This window comes from Apiospora marii (genome assembly GCF_038362585.1).
Source record: "Apiospora marii strain CBS 49790 chromosome Unknown utg000005l_segment0_segment0, whole genome shotgun sequence".
Taxonomy (NCBI): domain Eukaryota; kingdom Fungi; phylum Ascomycota; class Sordariomycetes; order Amphisphaeriales; family Apiosporaceae; genus Apiospora; species Apiospora marii.
In genome coordinates this window covers 5,592,870-5,610,279 of record NW_027117377.1, presented here as the reverse complement: position 1 = coordinate 5,610,279, position 17,410 = coordinate 5,592,870, and the positions used below count along the sequence as shown (strand labels likewise).

The window sequence follows — 17,410 nt, the reverse complement described above, 5'->3', positions numbered from 1 at the left end:
TGCAGCGCTTTAGTACTTGTAACATGGATTTATATCTATCTGTCGTACTTCCAAGGCCCATCCAAGATCGATTTCGATTTGGTTTCATGTTTTATATGCATTTGTTATCGTCTTGTTTCTATATTCGTGCACCATCGAGTCCAAGTCAAAAGCAATCAATCAATCTACTTGCATCATCCCAACCAGCCGCCAACGCCGCAGAATGCCCACTCACCTACCTACCCTGCCCTGCCTCCCTACCTGATCAATATCATTTTGAAAGAACAGAAAGAGAAAAAAAGCCTTACCAATCCGTAAACAACTAACAATGCAACTCGTGCTCGATATCTATAATATTTAACCGATCCATCTGCGAGCACTCTGGAACAGCCTCAACCAAGGTCCGTACAGCTCCCACTCCTTCCGCTGGTTGGGAGGCAGGTAGCTGGCCACATCGGCCATGACGGTGCGTTCGGGATGGGGCATAATAGCCAGCACGCGACCGTCGGCGCTAGAGACGGCCGCCACACCGCCGGGGCTGCCGTTGGGGTTGTAGGGGTACTGCTCCGTCACCTGGAGGCGGTTGTCGACGTAACGAACGGGTACTTGCTTGCCCTGCGACAGGGTCTCGAGGTCGCCGTCCGCAGAGAAAGAGGCGCGGCCCTCGCCGTGGGAGACGGCGATGGGCAGGTAGGAGCCGCCCATGCCTTGGAAGAAGACGGGCGACGCGCTCTCGTCCACCTTGACCATGCTGAAACGCGCCTCAAACTGGTCGCTCCGGTTGGCGACGAAGTCGGGCCAGGCGCTGGCGCCGGGGATGATCTCCTTCAACTTGGAGAGGGCCTGGCAACCATTGCAGACACCGAGCGAGAATGTGTTTGTCCGCTTGAAGAACTCTTCAAACTCCACTCGGGCATTCTCGTGCAACAGGACAGACTTGGCCCAGCCTTGACCGGCGCCCAGGACGTCACCGTAACTAAAACCACCACAGGCGGCGAGACCAGAGAACTCGGTGAGTTTGCGACCATTGAGAATATCCGACATGTGGATATCGACCGGGTCGAAACCGGCCGCCTTGAAGGCGAAGGCCATCTCAGCATACGAGTTGACACCCTGCTCTCGGAGGATAGCAACACGAGGCCGCTTGAACATCCCAGTGAAAGATGCAGTCAGGGGGATGATGTTCTCGGATGGGGAGTATGTGAGTCGGTACGAGATACCGGGGTCCTCCGAGTCCGAGACGGTGGCATATTCCGACTCGGCGCAGGCCGGGTTGTCTCGGATCTTCTGCATCTCGTACGAAGTCTTGGCCCACCACTGCTGCATCTCGGCCCGCTCGATAGAGGCGAAGACAGGCTGGGTGCCGTAACGGATGGTCAAGTTTTGCTTCTTGTAGGACTGGACGATACCGCAGCGCTTGATCAGACCGGGCGGGGGTCCGCAGGTGGCAAAGCATCTCTTGAAGTTGATCTCGTCCTTGGCGCGAACCTGGAAGACGGCGCCCAGCTCCTCATTGAAGAGAGCCTCGGTCATGTCCTTGAGGCTGCCAGACTTGGCAACATCATCCAGGAACATGCTGACGCCGCATCGGCCGGCAAACATCATCTCCGCAATCGTAGTGAAAAGACCACCATCCGAGATATCGTGGTAAGCAAGGACGATTCCGCTCTCGTGAAGCTGGGCAATGGCATCGAAGTAATCTCGGAGCAGCTCAACATCGCGGACATCGGGCGACTCGTTTCCGACCTGACCGAACGACTGTGCGAGAGCAGAACCACCCAGAGCCTTCCGGCCCTGGGCCAGATCGACGTACATCAGCAGCGTATCGCCGACGTCTTCGACGCGTCGGAGTTGCGGGGTCCAGGTGTTCTTGATGTCTTCGACAGTTGTGAAGGCGGAGATGACCACAGACATGGGGGCAGTGACACTCTTGTTGCCCGCATCGTCCTTCCAAGATGCCTTCATGGACATAGAGTCCTTACCTACGGGAATGCTCACACCAAGTTGCGGGCACATTTGCGCACCGATAGCTTCCACGGCCTCGAATAGCGCTGCTCCCTCACCGGGTTCCTTCACAGCAGACATCCAGTTAGCCGAGAGCTTGACGCGCTCGAGGTCGCCCTTGTGGGCACCACCTAGGATATGGGCGGCACCGAGGTTGAGTAAACTCTCAGCCACGGCCATTCGTGCAGAGGCGGCCGCGGAAATCAAGGCCAAGGTAGGCTTTTCACCCATCGCCATAGCCTCACCCGTCTTCATCTCCTCCAGGCTGAAAGAGGTCGCAGTGACGGCAACGTCGGCAACGGGAGTCTGCCATGGGCCGACCATCTGGTCTCTGGTAGTGAGACCACCGACGGTCCGATCGCCGATAGTAATCAAGAAGGACTTGGAGCCGACAGCGGGCATGTGAAGAACGCGCTGTGCGGATTTCTTGAAAAGCTCAGTCTCACTGGTGGACTCGCCGAAAGCACTCTTCATGCTTGCGACGGGGTCAAAAGCCGGCAGCGAAGGCTTCAAAGAAGTGACAACACGTTCCTGCTTTCGGCCAGCCGGGAACAGCAGATCCATGGGGAGATCGATGGGGTACGGGTGTTCCTTGGAGTCTCGGTCAGAGAGGATAAGCTTGGCAGATCCGCTGGCCGGCTGAGGCAGAACCCGTCCAACATCCGAGAAACCGCAGCGCTCCCTCCGGCAAATGCTGACAAATTTGTTAATGTCGTCGGGGTTGACCAGAAGGACATATCGTTCTTGCGCCTCGTTGCAGAAGATCTCCATGGGGCTCATGCTTTGGTCGGCGCTTTCGACTTGGCGCAGCTCAAATTGACCGCCGAATCCGCTGTCCTTTACCAGTTCCGGCAAAGCATTGCTGAGACCACCGGCGCCAACATCATGGATGAAGGCAATGGGGCTTAGGTCGCCCAATTCATTGCAAGTGTTGATGACCATCTGAGCACGTCGCTCCATCTCGGGGTTGCCACGCTGAACACTGGCGAAATCGAGTTCGGCACTGGCTTCGTTGCCCGTAGCCGATGACGCAGCACCACCACCAAGACCGATGAGCATTGCAGGGCCTCCGAGAACAATGACATGTGCGCCCTCGTGCACTTTCTTCTCGTCCTTCAACGCATGCTGGGGTCGAACGGAGCCAACACCACCGGCAATCTATCGAGAGGTTAGCCGAGAATAATTAGACAAAATGGATATACTGACCATGATCGGCTTATGGTATCCCTTGTATTCTTGCGACTCGGGGTTGAGCGCGTTGGTCTGTAATGTGCGGAAAACACCGGTCAAGGAAGGGCGACCAAACTATTGAGAGGTCAGCATATGGTCCAGTCCGGAGACAACTGGCAAGAGATGACCTACTTCGTTGTTGAAGCGAGCAGATCCAATCGGAGCCTCGAGCATAATGTCCATAGCGCTGGCATAATGCGAAGGCCGGCCGATATCAGCCTCCCATGGGTAGGCGTCTGCTTGGCCAGGAATATGAAGGTCGGAAACAAAGAAGCCGCAGAGGCCAGCCTTGGGGGTGGAACCACGACCCACGGCACCCTGGACAGAGGTTAGCAACCGACACTTAGACTTGAATGATAGTGGCACTTATGTACATACCTCATCTCGGATTTCTCCTCCACTACCAGTAGCCGCACCAGGGAAGGGGCTGATGGCTGTGGGGTGATTGTGCTGGTGAAATATCAGCGATTGTTGTCGGTAGTACGGAAGTCCTCGTGCCAGGGACTTACCGTCTCAACCTTGATTAGGGGCATGACGGTTTCCTTGGTCAACTTGTAGCTGCCGGTCGAGTAGTCAGGGGCCCAGTGGTTGCCGTCCAGGCCGCTCATCACCGCCGCATTGTCGCTGTAGGCCGACTCGGTGTACTGGGGGTTCTTCTGGTGGGTGTTCTTGATCATGCCGAAAAGACTCTGGGTTTTCTGTTCGCCGTCGACGTTCCAGGCCGAGTTGAAAACGTGATGCCGGCAGTGCTCGCTGTTGACCTGGGCGAACATGAACAGCTCCACGTCGCTCGGGGGACGTCCGAGCTCCTTGTACTTGCTGACGAGGTACTCCATGTTGGACTCGTCGAGACCGAGGCCATTCTTCTTGTTGTAGTCATGGAGAACTTCGAGAGCGTCCTGGCCCTCTGCAAAGATGTCGACAATAACGAGCTGTCTTCGCTCGCCCTCGGTGAAGATGGTAGAGGAGGTCGGCGAGTCGAGGCTGATGGTCTCGGTCATGCGGTCGTAGATGGTGTCTCGGAAGGATGCAATGTCCTCGACGCTCTTGAACTTGTTCTCGCCCTCCAACTCTATACGAATGACGCGGCCCCTTTCGATCCTTCGCACCTGGTCTTGCAGGTTGCAGACGTGGGCGATGCTCGTGGCCTTGGAGCTCCACGGGGAGATGTTCCTGGGCGTAATGTAGACATCGAGGACGTTGGGCATGTCGCTGGAGACTACGCCGGTGCTTTGCTCGACGGGAACGCCCAACAACCCCTTGACGGCATCAAGGCTGCCCGCCTCCTTATTGAACTGCACGTAGAACACCCACTGGCCGGTGATGCCGGCGACTTTTTCGGTGTCGACATTGGCGTTGATTCGGGCCAGGAGTTTGGCCTCCTCTGCCTTGGTCAAGCACGGCCCGCCGACAATCGTTTCGTACATTTTGGGGGTAGGAAAGTGATTGAACAGCGACGTGCGCAGCCCGTTTGGATGTGACTCCGGGGTGGTGGAAACGAAGTTCGGTGTCGTACGTAAGTCGCCAAAGTTGTTCAATGCGTTCTCGGATGGATGGCGGGGTATTTCCAGCAACGCAGCGGGCAGCGGGCGGCGTGGGAAAAATTGTTATCGATTAGAGATTTTTTGGAGGGGCTAAGCTGTCACCTTTTAGGAGTGGAGGCGGGGGGCTTGGGGGCCGACACAGCGTTCGCGGGGATAAGCCTTACGCCCTACAGGCAGCGGCTAGGGTCCTGTCTCTAATCGTGGAGGGCAGATGGCGGGTTACCTGCGTCAACTGTACGTCAGGCTGCGCCGGCTCATTGTTACTGACACTGAGCGGCTGTTTGTCAGTGAATATGTCACTGGTAAATACTCTCGATGGTCTATATGTATGTACTTACTTCCAAGACACTGATGTCCTGGTCACTGTGGTAATGTGGTATGCAGCAGGGGAAATATCCCACTCAGCTATGACTTACTACAGCAGGTTTTATATATTCATCAGGGGGAAATCTATCATGCTCATTACTGTGCGCAAAATACATATTATAAGTTAAGTATCTTGAATTTAACATGAAGAGCACAGCACGCCTTGCTATTCGCAGCCCAATCATTAGGGGGCTGCTAAAGGCTTGAGGGCGTATTCAATGTAGTGGTACTGTTCAGTGGTCGTGATGATGTCCCCACTTTTGTAGGCTAGTAAGCGGCGGCGGCTCCCATTTTTATGGCTGGTAAGAATTTCATGGTAGGACAAGGTGTGACAAGATGTCCGTAATTGGAACCCAGAAACGTCGTACAAAGCCAAAGCAGAAGCCTGTACTCCCAATTGAGGCTGCCATAACAGCATGGGCTTCGAACTTACCGGCAGAGTCTGGCGCACCAGGGGAAATCAACGCCACTGAGCTTGCCGCCCAGGCCCCTAAAAGATGGACCGTTTACGAGCCCATGGTCCTGCTGCCGTCGGGCTCCTTCGCATCGCCAGCATGGGTTTCTCTCAAGTCAACACTATCAACTACACAACTCGGCGACTTGTGGTCGAGGATACTGTCCGAGATCTCCCGCAAATCGGGCACTTCTTTCACCCATCTTGCCGTGAATGAAGGCATACCGCTGCATCTGCGGGAACAGGACGATTGCGGCCCCGCCGAGGAGGGCAAGGAGAACATCCTAAGGAGTCCAAGCGGTCTACAGGTCCTGTACGGCGACTTCGGGTCATGCGACCTGCACCTGGCCGGTGAGGAAGTGTCCGAGGCGGATTTCGAGGCCGCCTTTTGGGTTTCCACCAAGCAGAACGGCATACACCAAACATGGGCACCGCGGTGGACCATGTTCAGCCGGGGCAACATCAAAGAAAAAGCCCGGGTCCTTTCCTTCCATGAGCCGATTGAACCGGCGCTGCAGCACAGGGCCATGAGCTCGAGCGTGTTGTGCAACCAGTGGGCGGTGGACATGTACGCCGGGATCGGGTACTTCGTCTTCTCGTATGCGAAGCTCGGCATGCGCGTGCTGTGCTGGGAGCTCAACCCCTGGAGCGTGGAAGGCCTGCGGCGGGGCGCACTTGCCAATGGCTGGAGTGTGCGGGTGATACGAGGGGCCGAGCTGACTTCCGACGTGGATTTTAGCGAGATCGTGGCAGGAGACGTGAAGATCGTGGTGTTCCAAGAAGACAACGCGATGGCTCTGCAGCGAATACAAAAAGCCAGGAAGAAACTGGCGAAACAGCAGCTGGACGTTCTTCACGTCAATTGCGGATTTCTCCCAAGCAGCGAGCTGTGTTGGAAGGACGCCATGGAGATTGCCAAGGAGAGTCCCCAGGCATGGTTGCATCTACATGAAAATGTTAGCGTGGCAGACATCGAAAAGAGGCGGCTAGACATCAAGGAGACGTTGGCCGGCATGGTGCCACGCGGAGATCCTTCCCGGACTTGCGCATTGGTTGATGTAGAGCACGCTGAGCTTGTCAAGACATATGCCCCTGGCGTGTGGCACTGCGTATTCGACGCGTATGCTTGCACGTCATAACGATTGGAGTGTAATTGGCAATTCCCATATGAATGTACTACAAATAGTCACCAGGCCGTTTGCGCAAGTGAGGGAAGCATCTGCTGCAATTGGGCAGCTTATGTTAATGCAAGGGCGGCAGCTGCTGTGTGTTGAACCTGATGATACCTCATAACCTCCATCCATACGGAAGGTATGGTATGTGATCCGGTTCCTGCATGGGCTCATGGGTGGGTGGGGTCAAAGCAGGTAAGGAACCCGAAAGGTTGAGACCATCAGATTGATCGATCAGTGACTCCTCCAGTCGACGGCCCCTGGTCTGATCTGATCTTCTCGGCTACCTAAATGCATGCAGGCGGCTTGTCGCCCGGATACCACTTACCAATACGTTAGAAGCTCGACGAGACTGCGACCAGAGTGGAAAACACACAGTTATGTGGCTCCAAGAAAGAGTGGGACATTTACAGTTCTCATCAGGTGCGACGCTCGACGATCTGTCGCTGTTCGATCCGGATCTGTTGTCTGGAGAGCAAGCATGCGACATAGACCAATCACTGCCCGCGGAATGGCTCGGACCTCGTCCGGGTCGCGCAACGCCCCCAACGACCCCTCACTAAAGCCTATCAGCATCGAGATCCAGTGGCGATACACCGTTCCACGGCCAAGATTCCACGACGACTGCAGTCATTAAATTTTCCTGTCCGGGAGGGATGGGCTGACGCTCCAATTCCACTTTAAGGCTTGGACCTCCGACATGACTTCCTACCGGCCCCTCTTTCCCAAGGTCGACCCCGAAGGCAGCGCTAGCGAGCCGGCAGACGCCGCGCTAGCCAAGATCAGCCGACGGAAGCTCACCACCATCGCATGCGTCCACTGCCGCGTCAAGAAGACAAAGGCGGGTGACCCTGCTGTTCACCATGTACAAAAATAGTCAATTCCCCCCCTTCGGTGTACTGACCTGAGCCACGGCACAGTGTGACGGAGAGCGCCCGAGCTGCAAGCGGTGCTCAGACAAAAGGATCGACTGCGTCTACCCCGACGACGGCGACGCACACATCCGCACGTCCCGGCTGGCCGGCTACGAGTGTCTGCTCGGCACGCTGCGCAGCGGGTCGGAAACGGAGGCCAAAACGCTCATCCACCGCTTGCGGCACACGGCCAGCTCCACCGAGGACAAATCCAACAAGGACAAGCTGATAGAGTATCATGATTACGTCAAGCGGCTTCAAGAAGTCCCCGAGGAGGAGGCCGTGGGCCTCGTCACCCGGCTCCGGTCGGGCGAGGCGTTGGGTGACGTCTTCCGGGATACGCGGCGCACCAGCCAGACCGGAGATTCGTCCCATCACCATGATGGTAGTAGCCCTGCCCAAGAGGCCGAGGATGGGGCGTCTCCGCCAGAAACCAACCACCCCCGTTCACTTCCAAGGCGGGTGGCTTCGTCCGGTCATCTGGACGCCGAGCCAGTGGTGGCCCCCGAGGAACCCAACCAGTTGGAGGACATACTGTACTGCTGGAACCGCATGTCCGTCTCCGACACAACCCGGATCCAGGCTGCCGTGGACGCCTTTTTCGAGTTGAGTGGGCAATGGTTCATGGTGTTTTCCAAGGAGGCCATCATGAAATACCACCGGGACATCTATGTCGACAGCCTGGACCTGCCGCAGGCCGTGAAGCAGGCCGAGCTGTGCTGCCTATGTGCCGTCGCCGCCATGGGCATGCGTTACGCCCACAACGACGAGCTCGCCGTCGGGTACTCCGAGACTCTCTACCACACCGCCACCAATTACTTCGCCCTGCTGTACAAGATCCTCCCGCTGGACGCCATCAAGGTCTGTACCCTCCTGGCCAACTTCAACATCAAGTCCAAGCGCACCACCGCGCTGGCCTTTGTCGAGATCGGCCTCAGCCTCTGCATGAAGCACAACCTCAGCGACCACAACTTCCGCGAGCCGGGCATGGCCCAGGACACCTGGATCAACCACCGCAAGACCTGGCGGACGCTGCTGTTCCAGTCTCTGCTCCTCTCCTCCTCCCTCGGCTACGTCTACGGGGGCGGCCTCTTCTTCGACGAGTTCCCGGTCTCGGACGTCGCGCTCGAGACGGTCCCGATGCTGCACATCAACGTCTCCCGCGAGCTCACCAAGCTCTGCCTCCTCAAGGCGAATATCTCCCGGATGGATTTCACGCTCCAGGGACAGGCGGCGGCCAGCCCGGGGCTGCTGATGCAGGACCTGCAGGAGTGGTACCGGAAGCTGCCCAACGATCTGTACCTGGCCGCCTTGATCGAGGAGCAGGCCAAGGAGAAGCGCGTAGCTATCTACTACGTCAATCTGATGTTTCTCAGCGCCACGGGGCTGCTGTACCGCCGCACCACAGGCCGCTTCCTTCGGTCGGTTGGCCTCGTGGCGCGGGATGCCGTGCAGGAATACCATGTGTCCAACAAGTCCGTTTTCGACAACGCCACCGAAGGAGTCCTGGGGGCACAACAAGCCGCGCGGATCTTCGAATTTCTCGTGTTGGAGGATGTGGGCATTTGGAAGTGCTGGCTGGTCATGTAAGCTGTGATTAGATTTCCACCCCCTTGCCCAGACTCGTCTTCTTTTCTTCTTATTCTTCTTTCATCTTTTTCTATTCGTACCAAGGCTCTCCCCGGCAGAAACAAACACTAAGATGGCGACTTCGCAGATTCCAAGCCTACACGACCTGCACCGTCCTCCTCCACGCGGTCCTACAGCAACAGATCCACGGCGACAGGACCGAGTCCTGGACCGTCAACCTGCAGCACGCGCAGTCCTGCCTGGCGATCCTCGACCGCTGCGGACCGGCCGACTCCACCATCAGCCAGATGCACAGCCAGCTGGCCGCCATCTTCCGCCACGCGGGCGGCTTCACACCGCAGCCGAGGTCCTTGGGACACGCGCCCCCGGCGTCGCTGGTCTTTCTCCCGCCAGACTACCTCCTGACGCTCCCCGACATCATCGTGGGCGACGCCGCGTTGGAGCGCGTCCGGCTGTCGAGGAGCCTGCTGGTCAGGCTCTGCGGTCCTTTCGAGAATATGGACCAGTGGGGCATGTCGGAGACGTACATGATCCCCGGCGACCCCGCGATGATCGAAGGGTAGAATCGGCGTGCCGCGTTAGTCTATCACCTACCACTCACTTCCTTGCCCGGTGAGCAGGAGAACTTGTGTTGGGGGCTGGGCTGTTGAGAATCGGTCGCTCCTTGTGGGTCTACGGAATGCAGGCTTCGTGACGAAGCACGATTACCGTGATTGTAGGCAGAAGGAAGCAACTCGAAATGATTGATTATCAAACTTCAAAACTCCTAGACCTGGCCAAGAGATACAGAACCGGCCTGCTGAGTTTCCCATCTACTCGGCACCAGGACACATGCACGTTGAACGTGGCAAGGGATAACGCGAAATCCGCATGGGCTATGCTGGCCAGCATGCTGAGAGTGGACAGCGAATTGAAAAAGGACAAGTTGAAAAACAAGAAAAAAGGAGACAATTTGGGGCCCAAGGGGAGCGAATTCATAGGCACGACGTGTACTGGAAGGGAAAGTAGTTCATCAGCATCTCCCACCCCCATGAAGATGAAACGCGGTGCCAGGAGGTCGAGAAATCTCGAGACGTCAAGAGATGGGGCCTTGTTTCTGTGTTCATGGCCCTGTTAGGAGAAGGGCTTGAAAGAGTTGGCCAGGTAAACTGGTGGTGTACGTAGAAACGTTGGTCCCAGCCAGAATCAAATCGATGTACGTGTTTATTGTTCTCATAACCACATATAATCCAAATGAGCAACTGTGGCTTGTAAATTGCAGATCATGAAGCTGACATATATGCCTGGCGGGAAGCAGGTGGGCGCGACGCGTCTTCCCATGTGGCTTTGCTGGGGCAGCAAGGCTACCAAGATTCTGAGGTCAACTTGGATGAACAACCTAATTTTACCAGGTAGGAAGCGATGATGGGCTTTCAATTATAAAGGTACAGTGAGGCTCGTGATGATAGGCAACAAGGCGAAGGGGAAAAAGAATCAATAAATGGCGGCAAAGTGGTGGGTCGAAAGGGAGATGGCAAGGGAACAATACGTGTTGTAAAAAGAATTAAAAACATTCCTTAAAAAATGCCCACAAGGAGATTCGAACCCTGTCCCTCGCGTTTTGGCGTACTGACGCCTGTTTTCCTGAGCTCGACACATCGTCCCAAATCGTCCCGAGGATGCCTCCCACCATCCCGGCCCCCCTTGTGAGATTTGAGCACTGCGCACGCAACCACACAACACAGCTACAAAACAATAGTTCAAAACCTACAATTAGATAATATCCAAATAGAATAAAAAGACAAACTTGAATGGCAAAAAAGCTCTGCTCGTGCGCGCCCGAACATACGAAAAACCCCAGGGTTGTCGTCCGCCCTGGATGGGACCCCAGTGTTTTGTCTAACCACTTTTACATCATGTCGCTCTGCCTGCAGGTCAGAGACGATAACCAGCTCGGCCACGGAACCGCAGAAGGCGCGCTGCTGCTGGCGCTGCGCTGCGCAACTTTGGATCTCGCCGCCGAAGGGAAGGTGAGGCCCCACCTGTGACCCGTCTGCTGGTGGTTGGGAATTTGTTGCTGTATTATGGCTTAAGTACCCACAGCCTTTGGTAACTGGGCATATAGAGTCAGTGGTGATGGTAGAGGTGTGGATATATGGGTTGCCCTTGCCTCCGTTCACAGGTATCGGAGGATTCCCGTTGTGAGGTAAGTCAGGAGATATGGACAGGCTACCTAGATGCAGATATGGTACTGGGATGGTAGCAACAACAACGACGAGGTAGCGCCTGGTCAAGAGTTATTCAAAGGCGTGTTCATATTGAGGGACTACGTGCTGTGATATGTCTGACATGCGTACAGAACAAGATGGCAAAGTGAGAAAATGCTGAATAAAAAGAAGACGATATATACAGGAGCAAGGAGATGGTATATGGTTTGACAAGAAGATGCAAAAAAAGAAAAAGAATAAGATATTACAGGTTGAGTAGAAGAAATGACAAAAAAGCAACGAACCGGTGTGCACCCCGGTAAGTATCGGAAACCCACTTTGGGACAGGAGGATAGACAGTCGGGATCGGTCGGGGTCGGTTGGTGTCTGTTGGTCGCGCTCTCTGCCGGGGTTTCTCTAGTCCTTTTTTATGTTTTAAGTGTGCCTCTCTTCGATGGTGCAGAACAACCATTAAGCCAACCAATTCAGTTGACTCGCTGGGGACTGGGAGAAAATGCATCAATTGGCATTTATGTGTCTACCTACTGAGGTTTGGGAGCTTCCATAGCTAGGTAGCTAGGTAGCTAGGTAAGCTGCTTGGGTTGATTGTTTGGCGGTGATTGTCACTGGCACCTACAGAGGTAGGGGACGTAGCTTGCGATGAAGGAGACAGGGACGGGGTGCCTACACAATCTCTTCACCTGGACCTGGTAAACCAACATTGAGTCGAGCTGGCGGGATGAGGCTATTCCAAGACTATTGCACGCAAGTGGGAGAATATAGGTAGGTCCAGAGATATTGAATAACATTGCTCAGTCTAACGCATGGCTCTGGTCTATGGGGGTATCATTACGCTGCTACATCGCCGTCCACCGCATTCTCCTGCTCCTTCTGCTCCTTCTTGATCTCCTCGATCCTCATCAAGGCATCCTCCTTCCAATGCCGGTACTCCTCCCGCTTGCGGTCCGTCATGACCCAGCGGCCCTGGAACATGCTGTCCCCCCTCTGCATCTGCACCCGGTCCATGGCCTCGTCGTCATCGTCATCACCGCCGCCATCTCCATCGGGATCCGAGCCCTGGTTGCCCTTGCCGGTGCCGCATGCGTCCACCATATCTTGTATGCTGCCGTACCAGCCGGACTCCTGCCAGCCGCTCTTGGTCCCCTTCTCCACCGTCTTGTCGATGTCCTTGGTCCTGATGTCGGACCAGCCATCCCACGCCGCGTCCTCGTCGTCCTCGAACCCCTTGACCTCCACGGTGTCACGCGCTTTCATGATGGCCTTCAGCACCTGCTCGCGGGTCTTGGCATACACCTTGGGGTCGGGGTTATCCGTCTCGAGAGAGATAATTTGCCACATTGTGAGGAAGGCGATGCCGGCTAGGAGCGGCGTGAGGTTGGCGTTGACCCAGTCGTCCGTCGTACGTCGGCCGCGGGGCAGCACAATCGACTCCATGCCCGCCAGGACGATGCGGCCGATGCGGCTCTGGTTCATCTGGATGCACATGAACTGAATGGTGGGCCGGATCCAGGGGGGCAGCGTATCGTGGTCCTGGGCTTTCCGCTTGCCGGGCGTCACGAGCCCCTTCTTGGCCGACGTCGATTTGGTCGGCGTCCCATCCCCCCTTGGTCGGAACTGCGCCAGCGACGCTTCCTTGGTGGGCGTGCCCCGGTTGTGCGTTTCTCTCAATAGTGGCCGCGCTGCCAAACAGCCCCTGGGCTTCTCGGAGCTTGCTGCTCGGCGTCCTGACCCGTCCGCTCTTAGCGACCGCGTTCGCGGGCAGGATGTTGTCCAGATGGGTGTACAATCGCTTGTAGATACGCGGTGGTACCGGGGGGCGCGCCTGTATTTGCGGCAGGTCCAGGCTCGTCTTCAGCCGTTCGCAGGCGAGGTTGGCGCATGCGTACTCGCGCGCGACCTCTTCTTCGGCCTTGAGGGTGCTGGCATTGTGTCGCGACTGCGTCAGGAGACTCGAGGCGAGGTCCACAAGAGGGCGAGGCAGGGATGCCGCAGAAGGATAGGTTGGCACGAGCGAGAGGAGCGTCGTCTCCAAAGTGCGCGACATGGTTGAGCGATTCGAGGTCGATGTCGAGAAGTGACTGACTTCGCGTCGGCACGCGTCGAGGTCGAGTTTCGCCTGAAGTCGGGTGAAGGTGGAGTTTTTGGGACGTTGCTCCGGGCTGCCAGCAGAGTTCCCGCTACGACCCTGGCGGCGCTGAAACCTGACGTCAGTGGGTCGCTGGAGCTTCAGCCGCTCGAAATTCAATTCTTCCAGTGCAACACAGTCAACACTACTTGGGCGTGCCTGCCATTTTCGAAGTTCGTTGTCGGTCCTCAGGCGACAGTCTAAACAAAATACATCGATGATACGGCGGTTCAAGATGCAAAGGGCCAAGCAAATCGGATTGAGGGTACCTGACAAGACGGCGAAACATGTGAGCCAGGCCATGGCAGGTTTAGCGTCGCATCTTCTTCCCCCCAAAACCCCCCCTGCCCACCTAGCAACCGCAAGCTAAACCTGCAGCGCTGGCGATCCCCCTGTCATGTTGAAATGCCAAACCTGGGATCGGGGAGCGCTTGCTGACGGGAATCTCCAAATCCAAACCCGACTTTTCGCATCCCGAAACGAAACAAAACCTCCTGTCACTATTTGTTACGTCGCATATCCTCGAGTCCACCATCGACCAACATTGACAATTGACCGATTTTTGTTGCCTCGAATCACCCGACACACATTCCAAGATGCGATCCACGATATTAGTGACGTTGAGCCTGCTTAGCGGAGCTCTGGCACACGGTGATCATGGCGGCTCGCAAAAGCCCATGGTCGACGAAAAGGCCGATTGGATGACCAAACACATGGCCGGTACGTTTTTCCCCAGTGTTACCAACTACTGCAATCCATTCTCGTGCTTCCACAGACAAAGCGGCCGGATTTGCTTGTCTGCTTGCGACACATAACTCCGAAACAATTGCTGTTGTGTCCCGTTGCTTCAATCAAAGCTCGTCAGCGCTAACTTCTTTTATTCTTTTCGGCCAGAGGAACACCATATCTCCGACTTCGATGCCTCCTCCTTCTTCGCGCTGCACGACTTCGATGCCGACGGGCACTGGGAGCACGAGGAGATCCAGCGGACGTACGGCCTGATGGACGAGTCGAACGCGGCGGTCCCGGCGCACCGCAAGGCCGACATCGCGCACGAGGTGGCGAACCTGATGGACACGGACAACGACGGCTTCGTGTCGCGGTCCGAGTTCGTCGACTTCATCAACGCGGGCAAGACGCTGCCGGACATGGGGACCGGTCCGGGCCACCACGGCGACGACGAGTACGAGTACGAGATCCACCACTGGGAAAAGTACCACGGCGACGACACCACGATGGAGGACCTCACCCACCCCGAGGACATTGCGCACTTCAAGAAGCACGAGGAGATGGAGGAGGCCGAGGAACGCCTCGAGCAGATGAACCGCATGCGCATCATTGAGGGCAACATTCCCAAGCTGTTCCAGAGGGGCGGCTAGAAACAGAGCTTTACTTGGGCGGCGAACGGGAAGGGAGGATCCACGACGTGTATACGGTATGGGTTGAACGCGCGGATCTTACGATTATATGTTGTAATGTGTATTGAGAGGAACATGTACGCATAGAACTAGGTCCTATGTGGCCGATCATGGAGGATGAGGTGCAGGCGCCCCCCTGCTGAATATGAAGATGACGATGTTCTTGCTCACACTCGAGATGCTCTTGACAAATGGTCTTCGGACCTTGCACGGCGAAACCCACATGTTGGCTAAGTAAGAGCCAAAGCATAAGCGCATGTTATGCACCCGTATTTCAAACATCGACGTCGATGTGCTTGGAGATTCACGATCGCCAAGCTTTCGCTAGTTTGATATGACGAAGCGCGGTCAAGTTCCTAAGCAAGTCATGGTTCATCCAAACAGAAATGGATCGATGGCATTGCTTCATTGCAGCCAATTGATCACCCGCTGTGGTCGCAGACCCAGACATTGGTGTTGTTTGCCCAGAAGTGACACTGAATAAACGCCGGAATAGCAAGATTAATTGCCGATGCTGAAATCACTCGAATGGAATAATCAGTCGTATCAACACTGAAAGTATCTACTATAGATTATATATACAAGCGTAATGAGCCGGATACTGTCTGCTCTTATCTTGCTGATGTCCCGCAGCGCCATTGGGCGGGGCTTTGCGCCGGCAACGAATGGTTCTCTTCTCTGGGCAAATGCTAGCCGAAGGAGATGTCAAAACTGTCGCGGGCACCCCTTGCCCAGGTTGGGATATTCTGGGACTACAAGCCAGCAGATAAGGAAGGCGATTGACCCCCTAATTCAATAATAGAAAAATGCATGCGCGATGCATCGAATGACCTGACCTGTCAAGCAGCCTCGTTTATCTTTACATCAATCTGGGCCCTTGCACCATGCGGTTCTTTCTTATGGCGATCCTGGTCTAAGGTTGCGGTGCCAAGATAGATCGCATTGAAGACTAAAGATTGGAACGGCACATGGCCAACCTCCCATCACTGCACTGTTGATACGCTTGCAGTTGAACAACTACCTATCAATTCAACATATCATACAGCCATAGTAGGTATCTCTAAAGCATCGCATGCTCTTTGCTGGCCATCTGATTCGTACATACACACAGATAATGCTGGCATTGCCATGCCTTTCGCGTTATGGACTGATGTCACCCCTCGGACGCCTGCCATGTTTGAAGAAGGTGCCAGTGGCAGGGCGGTTTGAATTAAAATGCGACGACATGATTGCTGGCTGCGACCTCCTGGCTCGACTCCCCAAATAAACAGCGGATGCTGGTTGCCCGAACGGGCAAGTCGGGGCGGAGCCCCTTCATGCGCCAAGGCCCGTCCGGTGTGTCGTACCGTCGCATCCCCAAGACGGCCAGGGCGGGTCACGAATTCCCACCACCCAGAGCAGAGAGGCCATCCCAATATCAGTTTACCCGTTTGGGCCGTATATGGGCTCTCTGATATGACCACTCGCAACTGCCGCATGTCGTAGCGAGGCTACTTACGGATAGGTACGTAGTAAGTAGTAGGTATGTTCATGGGCCTGGGCGATATCTGTGCCCCCATTCCCTGGTCGGCAAATAGGCCGAGAGATCTCGCTCGCGCTCCACGATAGGAAGGTGATCAGGGTTCAGCGTTTACATAAACCGGGCGAGCCCTCGCTCTCTCCCTGGGTATTCTCGTGAAACTTTGCCTCGATTGTTTCGTGTAGATTTGCAAGAAAGTGCTTCTGTCCTACTATTCTCTCACTTATATTCTTGAAAGCGCAACCGCGTTGCTTTACTCTCTGCTTCTGACCCTAACACCTTCAACAAGACCCAATCCCAAATCACGTCACCACCAAGACAACCAAAATGAAGCTCTCCCTCCTCGCCACCGCCGCCGCCAGCCTAGCCGTCGCCGAAGCCGCCATCAACTGGACCCTCGAGAAGGCCGGGAACCCGAGCGCGGACCAGTCCGACGCCTACGCCAAGATCGAGTCCGCCATGAAGCTGGCGGCGGCGCGGCACGCCCGGCTGGGCTCGGCCTCGAAGAACATCCGCGTCTACTACACGCCCGGGGTGCCGACGGCCGAGGCCAACTACAACGGCGACCTGCGCTTCGGCTCGAACCGGGCCTACATGAACGAGCGCACGGCGCTGCACGAGGTGTCGCACACGCTGGGGGTGGGGCAGACGGCGGCCTTCGACCGCAAGTGCGCGGCGGGCGACTGGGCGACGGCGCTGCCCTTGTTGCGGAGCTGGGACGGGCAGAGTGCCAAGATCAGCTGTGGCGGGTCGCACTTCTGGCCGTACGGGCTCAACTACGACAACGAGTGGAGCGAGACCAATGCGGACCGCAACGTGCTCCTGGTCAACGCCATGATTAAGGACGGCATGTGAGTCGGATTGAAGGGGGAGGCTTGATTTGCTGAG

General features: G+C 56.0%; 7 protein-coding genes across 7 annotated transcripts; 5 read left to right on the top strand and 2 right to left on the bottom strand.

Annotated features, from left to right (window-relative positions):
- Nucleotides 1–336: 336 nt before the first annotated feature.
- On the bottom strand, nt 337–4,640 carry PG985_009664 (phosphoribosylformylglycinamidine synthase; the record flags this gene model as incomplete). Its single annotated transcript, XM_066829432.1, has 5 exons — nt 337–3,141; nt 3,190–3,288; nt 3,346–3,531; nt 3,592–3,663; nt 3,723–4,640. 5 exons carry the CDS (start codon nt 4,638–4,640, stop codon nt 337–339), a joined length of 4,080 nt encoding a protein of 1,359 aa, XP_066684344.1.
- An 819-nt stretch (nt 4,641–5,459) lies between these two features.
- PG985_009663 (uncharacterized protein) lies at nt 5,460–6,716 on the top strand (the record flags this gene model as incomplete). The annotated part of the gene is made up of 1 exon (XM_066829431.1): nt 5,460–6,716. One exon carries the CDS (start codon nt 5,460–5,462, stop codon nt 6,714–6,716), a length of 1,257 nt encoding a protein of 418 aa, XP_066684343.1.
- A 733-nt stretch (nt 6,717–7,449) lies between these two features.
- PG985_009662 (uncharacterized protein) lies at nt 7,450–9,816 on the top strand (the record flags this gene model as incomplete). Its single annotated transcript, XM_066829430.1, has 3 exons — nt 7,450–7,605; nt 7,670–9,249; nt 9,450–9,816. The coding sequence occupies 3 exons, from the start codon at nt 7,450–7,452 to the stop codon at nt 9,814–9,816; spliced, it is 2,103 nt and encodes a 700-aa protein (XP_066684342.1).
- A 1,332-nt stretch (nt 9,817–11,148) lies between these two features.
- On the top strand, nt 11,149–11,571 carry PG985_009661 (uncharacterized protein; the record flags this gene model as incomplete). The annotated part of the gene is made up of 2 exons (XM_066829429.1): nt 11,149–11,262; nt 11,476–11,571. 2 exons carry the CDS (start codon nt 11,149–11,151, stop codon nt 11,569–11,571), a joined length of 210 nt encoding a protein of 69 aa, XP_066684341.1.
- A 717-nt stretch (nt 11,572–12,288) lies between these two features.
- Nucleotides 12,289–13,504, bottom strand: PG985_009660 (uncharacterized protein; the record flags this gene model as incomplete). Its single annotated transcript, XM_066829428.1, has 2 exons — nt 12,289–13,123; nt 13,149–13,504. The coding sequence occupies 2 exons, from the start codon at nt 13,502–13,504 to the stop codon at nt 12,289–12,291; spliced, it is 1,191 nt and encodes a 396-aa protein (XP_066684340.1).
- Nucleotides 13,505–14,181: 677 nt separating this feature from the next.
- Nucleotides 14,182–14,964, top strand: PG985_009659 (calcium-binding protein; the record flags this gene model as incomplete). Its single annotated transcript, XM_066829427.1, has 2 exons — nt 14,182–14,305; nt 14,480–14,964. The coding sequence occupies 2 exons, from the start codon at nt 14,182–14,184 to the stop codon at nt 14,962–14,964; spliced, it is 609 nt and encodes a 202-aa protein (XP_066684339.1).
- A 1,885-nt stretch (nt 14,965–16,849) lies between these two features.
- Nucleotides 16,850–17,377, top strand: PG985_009658 (uncharacterized protein; the record flags this gene model as incomplete). Its single annotated transcript, XM_066829426.1, has 1 exon — nt 16,850–17,377. The coding sequence occupies one exon, from the start codon at nt 16,850–16,852 to the stop codon at nt 17,375–17,377; it is 528 nt and encodes a 175-aa protein (XP_066684338.1).
- Between the last annotated feature and the right edge of the window lie 33 nt (nt 17,378–17,410).